This window comes from Rana temporaria, chromosome 3 (assembly GCF_905171775.1).
Source record: "Rana temporaria chromosome 3, aRanTem1.1, whole genome shotgun sequence".
Taxonomy (NCBI): domain Eukaryota; kingdom Metazoa; phylum Chordata; class Amphibia; order Anura; family Ranidae; genus Rana; species Rana temporaria.
In genome coordinates, this window is record NC_053491.1 from 198,339,449 (window position 1) to 198,356,076 (window position 16,628).

At 44.8% G+C, this 16,628-nt stretch overlaps 1 protein-coding gene across 7 annotated transcripts in view; it reads right to left on the bottom strand.

The window, feature by feature from the left end:
• SRGAP1 (SLIT-ROBO Rho GTPase activating protein 1) overlaps positions 1 to 10,691 on the bottom strand; it is a 240,132-nt gene extending 229,441 nt beyond the window's left edge. For 4 of the 7 annotated variants that reach the window (XM_040344104.1, XM_040344103.1, XM_040344100.1 and 1 more), the window contains exon 1: positions 9,832 to 10,690. In XM_040344104.1, the coding sequence (XP_040200038.1) occupies positions 9,832 to 9,898 (67 nt within the window). In that variant the 5' untranslated portion in view covers positions 9,899 to 10,690. Of the gene's footprint in view, positions 1 to 9,831 lie in introns of all 7 variants that reach the window. The other 3 variants (XM_040344102.1, XM_040344099.1, XM_040344098.1) reach the window with 1 other exon arrangement.
• Positions 10,692 to 16,628: the final 5,937 nt, after the last annotated feature.

Here is a 16,628-nt window from a genome sequence, read left to right on the forward strand (position 1 = left end):
TGCAAGTATGCATATTCCATACTTGGCTGATGCCTGCTGAAATGGAGATTCACTGTAGTAGCCATCTTCCAGGGCCCGTGCCAAGCTGCTGCCCTTGTCCATAATGAACACTGGGGTCACTCGCATTGCATTGAACACACTCGGCAGTTTAGCACACCTTCCATTTTTCTCTATGAATGCAAAGCACTCACTGAGTGGATGAGGTAATGGGGATGGAGCAGTGACATCACAATCTGCATCTTGCCCTTTTAGAGAACACCCTGTATTCACATAGAAAAATACCAGGTATTTTGCGAATGGTCCTAATGCCAAATTTACAACCCTCTGTGGATATTATGTAGCAGGGAAGCTGCTTGGTACAAGACTACTTACCGGTAGATTCTTAGAAGATGGCTAGATCACTGTAGTAGCCAAGGCTACTACAGAGATGTGATCCTCTGCTTCTAAAAAGAATCGCCCATGCATACTTTAATTTGTCTAAGCTTGACTGACGTAACTATGCAAAAAAAATTACATGGAATCTTAAAAAAAAAAAAAAGTACTAGGCTACAAGTAAAGCATGTATACAAACATACCACAACGTGCATTCCAAGCCCAATAACTAAAAGAAGAAAGAAAAAACACCTAAAAATTACTGTTATATAAAGTGCCTCCCTAAGTGATGTAGATTTATTACCCTACTTATGAATATTTATTGGTCACAGATCATGTGACCAATAAACATAGCCAAGCAATTTCCCCATGTTGTATAAGACACTGCAAGTACAGAAGAATACTCTTTGATTTGTCAGAATGCAGGTAGCTAGTTATGCTGTTGGCCCACAACAGGGCTCTTTGTGGACCGAGTGTTGCCAACCTTCCCTACATATTTTTTTTTTTTTTTTTTTTAACTACTAAAAACAATCCCACACTCAGATCTGTACAACATAAGGGATAATCAATATGCAGTCCAAGATGGAAAAAACAAGAAGGGCTCTTTAGACAACACAGAAAGCATGCATAGGACACATCTAAAGGTCTGACAAGATCATTTAGTCTTCTTTGCACTTTGTAAACAAATATAACAAAACTCCTCCAATGGTATATTACAAAGACTGTAAGGAAAAAGAGAAGTTCATACTTAGGAATCCACACTGCTGGCTACTGTATTCTGACAGCTGGCCCCCCACGGCTGTCAAAATATCCAAACACTGGCTATGGCTCGTTTGATTATAAGATTGCAGGATGTCAGATGGGAGGGTGCCAACCGGGCCACCCGCAGGTTAAAATTTAGCTGGATCATCAGGAATTGGCCAACATTCAAACCATGTATAAATCGGCTTTAAAGTGGCTGAAAAACCCTTACAGACCACTTTATGCTACGGGTAAGCCTATAATAAAAAGGTTTACCTGTAGATACCCAGGATATCTCCTAAACCTTCACGGTTTAGGAGATATCCCCTGTATGTGCCAATATCATCAGCACATGCGCACTGGAGCAAACTGAAGCAATGGCACATATGTGCCGTTGCTTCAGTAAATGTGCCGTTACCGGCAGCTCCCGTGCGCATGCGCAGGAGTGACATCAACACGGCTCTGGCCAGTCACAGCACCGGAACCACGATACCCAGAAGTAACCCCCGGGAGAGATGTCGCCGGCCGGAGGGGGGGGGGGTACAAGGACCGCTGCAGGGGCTTCGATGTAAGGCAAGCAATTCATAATGAGCGAATATGCCATGCATACTAGCTCATTATGCCTCTGTCTTGCAGGTTTTTTTTTTTTTGCTAGGGTTTACAACCACTAAGACTAGTACATACTAGCAGCTGACAACTCAGGTCAGAGATGCTGTACCAACAATCCAATGTTGGTACATCGACCACTCCTGCTTTGCTATTGTGTTCTAAAAGGGTAATGGCCCCCCCAATAGGACACGCCGGTCAGCGCTTTCAGCCATTGGCTTCAGATTGACCGGCTTCAGTACACACAGGCCAATCGTCAGCTGGTTTTTCTACTGAACCAGTCTATGCTGCCCGACATTCTGTCCCTGTGTATTAGGCTTTAGACGTGCATACTCTGTCATTCAGACATGCATAGGACAAAAAAGCAGTATCTAAAGCATGGGTCTTCAAACTACGGCCCTCCAGTTGTTCAGGAACTACAATTCCCATCATGCCTAGTCAAGTCTTTGAATGTCAGTGTTACAATGCCTCATGGGATGTGTAGTTCTACATTAGCTGGAGGGCCATAGTTTGAAGATCCCTGATCTAAAGGGTCCAATTGCTCTTAATGGCAAAGTCAACTCCCTTTTACCAGATGTAGAAGTAGTTAGGAATAAAAGGCAGTCATTGTAAAAACCAATCACCTGGTCTGTAAATACAATAAAAGTAAGCTTCATTTGCATGGCTACACAAAAAGAAAAAACTCGATATGTTTTGCCACAAGACTAGAAATGTAAAAGCTGCCATATTGTGCCATGATATGCTTTTTGCATTGTGAAGGTTAAGCCACTGTTACTGGGGAAGGCCCTCCACCTGCCCCCTTCTACCCCCTCCACCATTCACAAAAGTCTGTTGTATTATTAATATTAAATAATAATAAAAAATAATAAATAAAAAGAAGTGAAAAAGTAGGGGCGTAAAACTGACCGAGAAAACAGCAATACTCACTCACCATCTCTAGTTGCAGCAAAACAAATTCCATTCCAGGGACATAACAGTACCAAGCATTTTGCTGGTAATGCCTTGACTTATTAAAAAGTTAATAACTAGAAGTTTTACTTTTTCAGAACTTGTCACACTTTGATGATGGCAAATTCCAAACGGGGAAAGTACAAAGCGCGGTTTTACGATCAGGGTCAAAGACAAACACTGACATCAATGGTTTAACACTTAACCTAGACACCCCCTCAGACCACTTCAAAACACATCTAAATGGAACCAACACCTGTCAAAAAAAAAAAAACACTAGTTTTGGCATTCTTATGTTAGTAGTGAACACATTTTATTATAACACCATCCTTTGTATGGCATAGCATAATCCAAATATTTGTCACAAATGCAAATATCACATGGACTCACTTTTTTTTTTAACGTTAATGCAATCTCTGCATTAAAGGTTCAGGAGAACATGCTGCATGTTCCTGTGCGATACACACAGTGCGGTTGATTCCATTCATTTTCAATGGGCCGGACTGCACTACTTTTAAAAAAAAACGCACTACAACTGAACTGCACAGTACTTCTGTATCAAGCAATCCAATCCGATGCAGGCAAAGGCACTGCATTTGAAACCTGCGTTTGGGGAGGGGTTGTGAAGGTTCATTTTTTATTTTCTAAATGGGTTCCTTTAAGCTAGTGCATTGTTGGTTCACTTACCTTTTCCTTCCATTTCCCTTCTAAAAAATTTCTTTTGTTTTTTTGTCTGAATTTCTTACTTCCTGTTCCTCCTCAGTAAGCTGTTCTGGTTGACTAACCCCCAGCCAGAACGGCTCGGATGATGGGGGCAAGTTTACAGAAAGTGAGAAATTCAGACAAAAATAAATAAATAAATTTCGAAGGGAAATCGAAGGAAAAGGTAAGTGAACCAACAATGCACTAGCTTAAAGGAACCGATTTAGAAAATAAACGTTTACAACCCCTTTAAAATAACATTTACACCTGCTGCAGAACACAACTACAGTGCGTTTTAAACGCAGTCCCGGAAACGCACAGACACTCGGGTAATAAAACATTGCATTGTGCGTTCCCACCTCCCCCTTCCCTAACACCAATGCTCCATGCACACCCAACTCTCCTAGATGCCTTTCCTCGTGCAGCAGCGTGTTGGCAGAAAAAAAAAATTAACACGTTAAGAATTTGGGCACGAATTCATTTTATTGACCAGAATAATAATTTATTGTGGCTATTAAAATGAATGATGAATGAATGAATTTAAGCTCTTTACACACCTTTACACGCATCAAATGTTTTTTCTACCAAAACGCTGGGTTTTTCTGCCTCTAAACGCTTATGTGTGCATGGACACTTAGGTTAAAGATAAGTTCACTGTTTTCAACATCATATACCCATATTCAGGGTGCAATATGTTAGATGCACCAGCCCCCGCAACCCCCTAATTTTGCAACGTTGTCTATGGACACGAATAACCTGGCTCAGGAGTGAGCCCATAACCCTGCTCCTCTAGCAAACGGCAGCAAGGGGCGGATGTTTTTTTTTTCTAAGGGGCTGGTGTATTATGCTTATCAATGCGGCTCGCTGATAGAACAGCGCTGGCCGAGCATTTCAGAAAAGCACCCGCCCCTTTGAGGCTGGACATCATACATTTCTTCTATTCAGTGAGCGCGGCCTCTTATAATCATATCCGCCCCTTTGATAAAACCATCCGCTACTTGCTGTATTGAGTGAGTCTTAAGCCTCGTATACACGATAGGTTAACCAGAGGATAACGGTCTAATGGACCGTTTTCATCAGTCAAAACCGATCGTGTGTGGGCCCCATAGGTTAATTTTAAAGCAAGTTGGCTTTTTTTAAATAACCTATGGATTCCTAACCGATAGGTCAAAACCGATCGTTAGTAGGCACGACCATCGGTTAAAACCCCACGCATGCTCAGAATCAAGTCGACGCATGCTTGGAAGCATTAAACTTTGTTTTTTCAGCACGTCGTCATGTTTTACGTCACCGCGTTCTGACACGATCGGTTATTTAACCGATGGTGTGTAGGCGTGACGGACCATCAGTCAGCTTCATCGGTTAACCTATGACAACGGTCCTTCAGACCATTGTCCTCTGGTTAACCCATCGTGTGTACGAGGCTTTAGAGATTTCCGTGATCTCCGATTGTGTATGTGCAGTCCAGGCCGGGCATCTGATAGGGGACCCATATTATTAGAACACCAGCTCAGTGGGGATCAACAGAGCGATCCCCTCAGCAAGCGCATGAGACATGTACAGATCCTCACGGGATCCGCACATGTGAAAGGAGCCTTAGTGCGCAAACTTACAAAATCTGCAGTGGATCAAATCATTTTCCCCACTGTAAGTAAAAGGAGAAAAATGCCATTCAGATTTCCATTGTTATTTTCCAACAGACTGCTTGAGAATGAAAACAAGAATCTAAAGCTGGTCATACACAAAGATTTTTACAGGCTGAATGGCGTCCTGAAGTTACGCTACACAGCGCAGATGGATGAATCTTCATCTGCAGATATTGTCACTTGACAGCCAGCTCTGCCAGCTGTCAAAAATACCCAAACAGCAGCTGCATCCGATTGGATGAGCCGCATTTCGGCCAATAATTTTCTGCCTGGCTTCTTTGATTTTAAGGCTTCATTTCCACTGGCGTTTTTACAGCCACTGTTGTTAGCCTTTTTTACAGCTTAAAAACGCCTGTCCATGTTTATTTTGTAAAAAAAAAAATAAAAAAACATTTTTTTTTTGTGAGCTGCAGCTTTAAAAATGCCGCGGTAGCGGTTTTGAGCGTTTTCACGCGTTTGAGCGTTTTTGAGCATCTGGCGTTTTTACAGCTCTACTCTGGAGCTTCAGCTCCTGCGTTTTTTTTACAGCTCAAAAACGCCTATGCCATTTGCAGCTCAAAAACGCCTATGTGGGCATGATGCCATAGAATAACATGGACAGGCGTTTTTAAGCTGTAAAAAAACGCTCAGAAAAGTGGCTGTAAAAACGTCAGTGGAAATGAAGCCTCAAAATCAACAGATGTCATGTGAGAGGCAGCAGACAGAGCCACTCACTGAGCGAACATCGTCTGCTTCATTAGGATCCTGCCGAAAATTTGAATAGCTTTAGTGGATACTAGCGGAAAAATATATTTTTTTTTTATCCCCATTACAGCTTGTTTTTTTCTGTATATAAAAGCAGTCGCTGTGCTAGCTGAACACAGGGAACACCTCTCCAGCATAACAAAGTACACTTGATTTAAACTTTGACCTTGTGCTAGTAGCCAGAAGCCATTAATATATACATACAGGTACAGTGGCTCAAAGTATGTGGATTAAGTAAATGATTAATTCCCCTTCAGCGGAAAAGAAACCGCAAAGCTGGGGGTGTGAAATATCATCAGATGCATGAGGCTGATTCACTGAGGCCACTCCTAGAATATAAGAAAAAAATAAAAGAATCCAGCCTTTCCCATAATTATAATGTCGCTGAACACAGCAAGTTTGAAAAGTCATCCCCTTCATTTTGCATTACTGTTTTGTAAAGATAATGACTACATTTAAAAAATGCTAAATGATCTAATTGTTACTTAAATTAAAAAGCAATAACCGTCATTTCCATTTGCAAGTGATTTTCCTCCCCGTGTATAATCCTGGCCTAACTCACACAGAAGCAAAGAGCAGTCACAATGCTCAGAAAAAAAAAAGCCATCAATGGAACAAAATTTAATGAGTAACAAAAAAAAAACATGCAACGCTTTTCAGAAATGAATGGCGGCGCTTTAGCCAACCTGATGAGTCATTGGACTCAATGAAGAGAAATCTAAACATATGCATGGTGTCTGGCGTGGTTATTCCCATGAAATCGCACCGCACTAGTCCCAGAGATGCGGAATCCAGGGGCAGGCGGAGAAATAATGGCACCGATCTGCATACTCCATTCGTGTCAGCACTTGAAGGCACAACTAATCTGTGACTGTACCTCACACTGACAGCCCATTGATGACTTTTCATCTCTCCTTTGTTCCCATTTCATTTGGCTTTGGAAAGTACAAAATAACACCTGGATGAAGAGCCCTTTAACTCGCTGCGAAGTAAATCTATAAATAGGTTGATGAAACAAAAGCCAGCGGGTTATTTTCACAGGAATATCTGCATGCACCAGCCCTACATTACATGATTTATTCACAAAGCTTTACAAAATATTAATATATGGGATTTGTACAGCGACAACAGTTTACGCAGCACTTTAAATATCAACTAAATCATTTAAATGAATAAAATGGAACCATGATGGTTACAGCAGCCTGGACTATGAATAAACACAATACCTGCTTAAAGTGCATCTCAATCCAATCACCAAAATCTCATAAGCCTTAACATGTTCAAGTTATTTCAAAATTTGTTTCCAAGCCTGAAGCTTTCATTAGAAGAACACCTGGCGATCTAGTGATTGAAGCTCAGGCACTTCCTGTTATAGGGCGACAACGCTGTGTGCCAGTCACTCCACTGTGCATCTGTGTTGTCACTATGGGGTTGATTTTCTAAAGCTGGAGAGTGCAAAATATGGCGCAGCTCTGCACAGTAGACAATCAACTTGGAACTTCAGTTTGTTTAAAGCGGTCCTCCACCCTAAAGTGGAGTCCCGCTGATCGGAACCCCCCCCCCCTCCGGTGTCACTTTTGACACCTTTCAGGGGGGAGGGGGGTGCAGACACCTGTCTAAAGACAGGTATTTGCACCCACTTCCGGCCACACGATACGGGCGAAAGACGGGCATTCCGTCACATCCCGTCTGTCGCCCGTTGTGTGCTGGGAACACTCGGCTCCCAGCACACAGCGTGTGAGCCAATCGGCGGGCGCAGCGCGACTCGCGCATGCGCCGTAGGGAACCGGGCAGTGAAGCCGCAGCGCTTCACTTCCTGGTTCCCTCAGCGTGGATGGCGGGGGGAGCAGCAGAGTGACGAGCGATCGCTCGTGCTCTGCTGCGATCGGCGCTGGACTCCAGGACAGGTAAGTGTCCTATTATTAAAAGTCAGCAGCTGCAGTATTTGTAGCTGCTGACTTTTAATATTTTGTTCCCATGGCACATCCGCTTTAATTAAAGGGACTGTAAAAAAAAACATGGCGTATTGACCTGCTCTGTGTAATGGTTTTGCACAGAGCAGCCCCTGATCCTCTTCTCGCTGGCAGTCCTGGCTCCTCCCCCCCTGCCAAGTGCCCCCAGGAGCAAGCTACTTGCTATGGGGTCACTCAAGCAGGCTGACTGCCTAGCCACTCTCCTGTGAATGGACATTGACAGAGTATAGTTCCCCCCCCCCCCCGTTCTCTCCTCATTGGCTCACTGGCTGTGACTGACAGCAGCAAGAGCAAAATGGCTCCCGCTGATGTGCAAGCCAATAAGAAGAGAAGGATCGCACTGTTTTTGCTAACAGCCCACACCCTCCTTAGGGCTCTTTCACACGTCGGCCCGTTCAGGTCCCCCTGCCAGTTTTTTAGGCGGACCTGAACGGGCGCCCTATGCTCCTCTATGGAGCCGCGGATGTCAGCGGTGACATGCCCGCTGACATCCGACCCGCTCCGCCAAAGTGTGACGGAGGAAAAACCTACTTTTCCATCCGTCTGATGGATCGGATCAGGTGAACGCGGACAGACGGTCCGTGTTCATCCGGTCCCCCCCATAGGGGAGAGCGGAGAAAAGACAGGGCGGTCCCTGCACAGTGTGTGGGAACCGCCCTGTCATCCGCCGGCTCAGCGGGGATCAACGGAGCGATGCCCGCTGAGCAAGCGGAGGTTCACGGGGCGGATCATTACTGATCCGCCCCGTGTGAAAGGGGCCTAACACTATTGCGTATGTAACAAATGTTATCTTTCTGTGGATATCTTTTCTGACTCCTTTCATGTCTGTGTATTGCTACTATTTGTTTATTATGTTTATATATGAGACACTTAATAAATAAAAACTTTATTTGGAAAAAAAAAAAAAAAAAGAAGAAGAGAAGGTTTAGGGAGAGCTGCTGATCACGCATATCGCTGGATCAAGATGGGGCTCACGCAAGTATAAGGGGCTTGGGGGAGCCATGCATAGAACACAAGAAGGTCTTTAGAACCATTTTTAAGCTTTGATAAGAAGCCAATTGGTTTCTATGCAGAGCTGCACCAGATTTTGCACTCTCCAGTTTTAGTAAATCAACCCTTATGTCACAGGCTACCAATGGCGACTACAAGACACATTACAGAAACTTAAGCAGGCCGTGCACTTATAGATTTTTTTTTTTTGCTCAGCCTGTAGGCTGAATGAAAGGAATCTAACATATTCCTCCATCCACACTAAGGGGCGCAGATGGAAAAAAAAATAAAAAAATCAGGGGGCAATTTTGTTCTGGCAGCCGTCTCCAGCAGCTGTCAGAACACCCGAACAGTGGCTGGATGAAGAAGCTGGTCAGCTGACAATTTTCCACTTGACAAAATTTGATTGTTAAATTGACTTTTTAATAAACTTGGGTGGTGCTGACAAAGGCATAACAGCTCAAATTCCAACTGGCTTGAGCCCTGTATGGCAACCTACAGTTACCTGTTATCTTTAGGGCCCGATCAAACCCTGTCCATTGGGCAGCCTTACCCAGAGAAACCCCAAAGCATAGACAATGTCCTATTGTCTCTGTTCATGCCAGTGTGCTGAAACAATGTATAACAGGACGCATTTAACGCAGCGCATTGCGATGCTAGACAGTACACCCCATCGCAATGTGCTGCAGTGCATAAAGTCACTTTGTGACATTTCAATAAAGTTAATAAATAAAATGATAAATAGCGTGACGCACTGTAACAATGCATTGCACCAGCCTTTCATAGCACACGTTATACGGAATATAAAGAGCGCCCATTGCTGTGAATGGGCCCTTAGGAAACCCGCCCTGGGAAACGTCATGCAGCCATCACTAGAGTGCATGCATATAGACAGGAAGAGGCTTCAGGAGATCAACAGGATAGAGCCGCAACAAAGGATGGAGGAAAAAAAAAATATTGGATTTTATTATTGAAATAACAGCGGCAGTTGTTTGGGAGAACAAACTGTCATTCATTAGGCTGTACCATAAATGACAGCAAGCGATCAGCGATCAGCGAGTGAGCCCCACTTTTAGGGGTCCTGGCACCCATCTACCCCAGCGACTTACCTTTGACTTGGCCTTCATAGTCAGCAATGATCTCTTTGTCCTTCTTGAACCTGTTGGGGGTAGACATGTTTTGTCCGCACTTTTCCAATCCGCAAAGGTGATGAGCGCTGTGATTTTATAGCCTTAACTCTCAGCTGCAGCCAAGTTCCCCAGAAGAGATCCAGGGGGAGGGGGGGGGGGTGTGGGGGATCACTGGGATGAAGTCTGCTGGAAGACAAGGCTGGAGGTCAACAAAGAGGCCATGATTGAGGTCCACAGTATAGGACTGGTGGGGGGGCACCTGGAAGGACCAGCCAAGGTGGGGGGAAGGGTAGGGGGAACAAAGCAAGAGGGGGGGCAGAGCTATACCTGACAATCACAGGGGGAGATCACACATGGACTACATAAAATGTGACCTGAGGGGGGGGGGAAGGGGGATGGTGAAGTTCTATGCAGGATCACACAATAAAGTAAAATATGGGAGCTGTCCTCAGCAGAATGTTAGTCTAATAATGGGGGAGGGTGGGGTGACATCCAGGGGCCCCCAGAGGGCAGTGCACCGCTCCCTAGTACAATGAGGAGCTCTCCCCGATCACTGATGAAGAGCAGCCACTAGCATGGTCCACCCCAGCCAGTCAGGGCTGCTCACTCCTCTCTTCTCCCCGACACAAAGACACGACTAGTCCCGGGCGGACGGGCGGGTTACAGAACAACCCCGGGCGGTGACTGAACGGTCTCCACCTGCCCCCGGACAAGGAATGTGTCCAGCACGGCTTCAGTTCTCTGTCTCTCCCCCCGGCTCTGTCTTTCTTCCTCACCCCTCACTGGTCGCAGTACAGCAATGTGCAGCCAGAGCCAGCGAGGAGGGAGAGGGAGGAGCCACAGCCTGACATCACCGCCCACATAACCCCGGCACAGCCCGAACCTGACTGCCGCTAATAGACAGCACACGCCGGCCAATCAGCGTGCGAGGATGCTCGCTTCGCCCTGGCCGTGCAGCAATCAGAGGCGGGGGGCGGGCGATTGCCATGGTGACTGTGACAAGTGGAGAGGCCCCGGTGGCTTGCTGTTCGCACACGGAGGTGGTAGAGCGGTTTGTCTTCCACAGGCTGGACGAATGGTGTACTGCACTGATACAGCAGCACTTATATGTGAGCACCGCCGCCTGTCCGCATGCAGGCTTGCCTCTGCTGTGATTTATGAAGGGGGAGCTCTGATACTGGCATGCTTATCGTGGTATGACCAGCTACTGCCTTCTCCACTCATTGGGTGGGTTTGTTAACGTTATATTTCTGCATGGCAGAGTCTCCCAAGGGCCACTGTGTAGATCTATTCTCTGGGCTCTCTTTGTAACTTGACAAGGAGGAACACTTATTCCCTATGTGCTAACTGACATTCCCTATGTACATACTAACTGACACATTATGTACATACTAACTGACACATTATCTATGTATATTAGTGCTGTCAGTTAAACACGTTATTAACGGCGTTAACACAAACCCATGTTAACGCCGTAAATTTTTTTATCGCGCGATTACCGAGGCGGCGTTCGGGGGTTATACCGGGATGATGCCTGCAGCCGCAGGCATCATCCCGGTACCGTTGTTTAGAGCGGGCGATCGGCTATCCAAACATAGCAACCGATGCGGCTAAAAGCCGCTCGGTTGTTATGCCGGAGGAGCGGGAGGGGACATCCCCCCCTCCCGCCGCCTTTCGCCGCTCTGACCGGGCCTCCCGTCCCACCGGGAGACCCGATCCTCCATCCGGCGCCTTCTGTGTCCAGGCGGAGACTGACACTAAGCCGTAAGCGGCTTTGATTCAGTCTCCGCATTGAAACCACGGAAGCGGCGTCATGACGTCCCTTCCGGGTTTCTCGGCTGCCAATGGCGCCGGATTTAAAAAAGTACACAGTATTCAGAATCGCCGTTTTCGGCGGTCTGAATACTTTGAAGTGCAAAGGAGGGCTCGGAGGTCTTTTAGACCCCCGATCCCTCCATAAAGAGTACCTGTCACCACCTATTACTGTCACAAGGGATGTTTACATTCCTTGTGACAGCAATAAAAGTGATCAAAATGTAAAAAAAAAAAAACACAATTTAATATTATAAAAAAAAATAAAATAAATAAGAAAACAAAAAAAAAAATGTTTTAAAGGGTGAACCTCCTTAATCGCGCGATTAATCGTGAGTTAACTATGACATTAATGCGATTAATCGTGATTAGAAATTTTAATCGCTTGACAGCACTAATGTATATACTAACTGGCACATTCCCTATGTACTTACTAACTGACACATTCCCTATGTACATACTGACACCTTCCCTATGTACATACTAACTTACACATTCCCTATGTACTAACTGACACATTCCCTATGTACTAACAAGCCTATGGCATTAGGGTGTGCACCCCAAATGTATTAAAAACATGGACAGTGTTAGTAGGGCAGTGGATGGTGTCAGTAGAGCAGAGGTTGGTGTCAGTAGGACAGTGGACAGTGTCAGTCGTGTTACAATTATTTTTTTCTTTAGGAGTTCGGGGGGCATTGGTGCAATATCAGCAGGGGGAATCTGCGCCTCACATGGTGATTAGGGTGTGCCCAGTCACACCCCTTGCACACGCTTATGGTACTAACTGACACATTCCCTATGTACATACAAACTGACACATTCCCTATGTACTAACTGACACATTCCCTATGTACTAACTAACTGACACATTCTCTATGTATGTACTAACTGACAACTTCCAAATATACTAACTGACACATTCCCTATGTACGTACTAACAGACACATTTCTTATGTACGTACTAACTGACATATTCCCAATGTACTAACTGGCACATTCCCTATGTACGTAGTACGTACTAACTGACACATTCCCTATGTACGTACTAACTGGCACATTCCCTATGTACTAACTGATAGAAGAAATGAGGCTCACATTTCGGTCAATTCATGTGATTCGGCCAACATTCAAGGTGTGGGTGGAACTGATGGCACCAACTGGCTCGCCAAACTTCAACTGATATATCTAAGGCATAAGGGGAAAACCCCAATCAGCTACAGATACTGTTCAGGTATTCTGACGGCCATGGATGTGAGCGATCAGAATACATACACTACATTGTCAAAAGTATTGGGATGCCTGCTTTTACACTTTAATGGCATCCCAATCTTTTTTTAAACAAGAAAATGGCATCCCAGTCTTAGTCCGTAGGGTTCAATATTGACTCTGTGCAGGCCAGTCAAGTCCAAACTTGTTGGTGTATAATGAGTTAACATCTACACTAGCTAGAATATAATCATTCCCCACTTCTACAAATGTAACAATTTTATAAGTTCCTTACTATCTCTGAGATAAGCTGGACATTTTTGGGTGAGAGGTTGTAAAAAAAAATCCAGGTATTTCCCCAACCTAGAGAATAGTGAGTCAACTCCACTAACAATAGGTCTACCTGGGGGTTTCAGTGGATTTTTGTGCACTTTAGGTTGCTGGTAGTCTATTCTCTAGGTTGGGGGAGAACCTGGATTGTTTTTCACAACCTCTCACCCAAAAATGTCTGGCTTGTCTCAGAGATAGTAAGGAACTTATAGAATTGTTAAAATCTGTGGAAGTGGGGAATGATTATATTCTAGCTAGTGTAGATTTTAACTCATTATACACCAACATCCAGCAGCACCATGCATTGGGAGCAGTAAGATGGGCTCTAGGAAAGACCAGGGCTTTTTTTCAGCGGGAACGCGGGGGAACGCAGTTCCGGCACCTCCTGGACTGACTGTATGTAATGTCAAGGGGTGTGCTGCAGGGTATTGATGCTCACTGCTGGCAGATCTATTCTAACTGGAGGGGACCTATTGTTGCTGGGGGGGGCAGTTGTTGCTGAAGGAGATCTACTGTTGGGGGAGGGGTCTATTGTTGATGGCTGCCAGAGAGTCTATTAATGCTAGCTGTGCGGAGATCTGTTGATGCTGCCAGGAGTCTAGGGTTTCTGGGGGGGAATTTTGTTGTGGGTGGTACATTGTTAGGAGGATCTATTGTTGCTGGCTGAAGGGGAAACCAAATTCCATACAAATTACTTAGCACAACAAAATGATACTTGGTTCTGTATTGTCTAAAAGGGGTGGTACTGGGAGGTGGGTAGGGGATGGAACCAAGGAACATTGCTCGGAGGTGGGTAGGGGCGGAGAAAACAAGTGACTTGGAAAAGGGGAGTTCCTGCACCTATTGTCTGAGAAAAAAAGCCCTGGGAAAGACTGACATCAAATGCAAACAGAGGGAGTTCTTATTACAACCACTTGATTTGGCATTGAGTCATAATTTTATTTTGGCATGAGAAAACGTTTTTTAGACAGAAGAGGGGTGTAGCCATGGGGGCTAAGTATGCTCAATCAGTGGCAAACCTCTTTATGAGTCGATGGGAGAAGGAAGCCATTTATGAAAAGAATATACCAGCGTTCAAGTTCTATAAAAGATACATAGATGACATTCTGATTGTGTGGACAGGATCTCAGGAATATTTTTGTAATTTCCTCAAGGAGAGGGAGGACAATCCCTATGGCATCTCCTTTTCGGAAACCTATGGCTATGAAGCTGCCAATTCCCTTGATCTCGTCATATACAAAGAGAATGGAAGATTATTAACCCGGACGTTTTTTAAAGATGTGGATAGAAATGGTTATATTCCATTGGGGAGTTGCCATCATCCAAGATAGTTAGGTGGTATTCCCAAAAGCCAGTTGTTAAGGGTGAGAAGGAATTGTGATAGGCACGAGGATTACGATACACAGGCTGGTATAATTTTAGGAAGATTCTACGAGAAGGGTTATAATTTAAAAAGAACAAAATAAGAGGCATGGATAGAGAGCATTTTTTCAAAGTAAAGAAAAAGAGAAGGGATTATGAAATGGCCTTTATGAAATAACCAAATTTATCTGGGGTGCCTCAGTGTCAGGTCACCTGTGGCCAGGTGACAAATGCACCCTGATGGAGACAGGGGTGCACCGCAAGGTAGTGAACCCAATAGCAGACTGCTGCGGATGGACAGGAAACGTGAACCCAAGATTCCCCAGAGCGCAGAGTCTAAGGTCCAGCAGGTGTTCACGAGAGCCTCTAGTGGTGAGGATGGCCTTCGCTGCAACTGAACCCAGGTCACGGCCCCCGGGGTCCCCCAGGTCACGCTCCGTAGGGAGAGAGGGGAAGCAGTCACTGAGGACACACGGGATGGTGATGGGTAAGCTGAGGTCGGGGCAACAGGCAGACAAGGGTAACCAAGGGACAGGCCAAACGGTCAGGGTCACAGGCAAACAGGAGTAGTCGTAGACAAGCCAAAGTCGGTACACAGAGATATTAATGTAGCACACAGCACGCAGGAACACAAGCTAACACACAACATTGATCAGCAATGCAGACCTGCAGTGCACTGGTTAATATAGAGTTCCTGGAATGGCCTGGGGTGGAGCCATACAGGGAGGAAGAAGATAAAGGAAGCCAGGTGAGGGGGCCTGGCCTCTAAGATGAACACATGAGAGCAAGGTAAGCTGCCAGAGATTACTGCATATCCACGACACTCAGGTTACAGGCATCCCCCAAAACACATTATTTCCTCACAGAAAACAGGGAGGTTTAGGTCTTCCTGACCTACATAAATACTACTTAGCAGCTAGACTAGCCCAGACTTCTTTGATGTATTCTGCAACAGAAAAACCAGACTGGATCAATATTGAAAAAGAGGCTACGCCAACATTATCCTTAGAATACCTTTTATGGTACCCCCCCAATAAAAGACCCCCCATAATGTCCCCATCTCTATCTCAATCGTTTGCATTATGGGATTCCCTAGGAAACCTCCCAAACCTTCTATCCTCTGAAAGACCTCTTTCTCATTTATTCAATAACCCTGACCTCCCCCCTTGTCTAAATTTAGAGGCATTTAAATGACGGATAGATAAAGTATTGTATCATATAGGACAATTTTTTAATCCTGGAGGGCCTATATCCCTTAGTTACTGCATCAAACATCTGAAACTTCCAGATTCTGAAAAACCGCGATTAAATCAAATTTTCTAATTTTTAAACCAAATCTGGAAGGAAAAACCCCTTCCTCCCCAATTTACGAAGTACGAGTTATGGTGCAGCCAGGCCGGTTGACAAAGGGGAGGCATATCAATGGTATATTGATGCCTCACTCACCCTACATCAAAATCTTCCTATATGGAGGCTTGGGGAAAAGACGCCCAGTTTGTTGGAATTTGAATACCTGCCACTCAGCCTTCTCTAAATCTTTCAAAGGGATTCTTAATATCTCTCTAATGGAGGCAAATATCAAAGTTATAACCAGATGGTATGTTTCAGAGGTTGCCAACTTTACGGATCTATGCCTCATATTTGGTGGGAGTGCCCCAGAGTTCGCCCCTTCTGGTTTTCAGGTCCCTAGGTCCCTACCAGTAGCCATTTCGAATGCTCATATTCCTCACATACCAAAGGTTACACAAAAATTGATACACTTCATCTTTACAGGCGCCAAACTCGCCAAAAATTGGCTAGCATCTTATCTAATACCATTCCTAAATTTGAAAAAATATGGAATGCTTGGGCCAAATATATGGGGATTTCGATTGGTGAAGTTGCTGTTTTACCTTCTATTCAACATTAAGTTGGACACATACCCATCTCTTTCCCTCCGTCCTCCTTTTTACCCACTGTCTTTATTTTCGTCTTCTTTTCTTCCTTCTAAAAGGATTTATGGAAACTTTTTTTTTTTGGGGAATTCTAGTTTCCCATTACAAGTTATGCCTCTTTTATTTAGATTT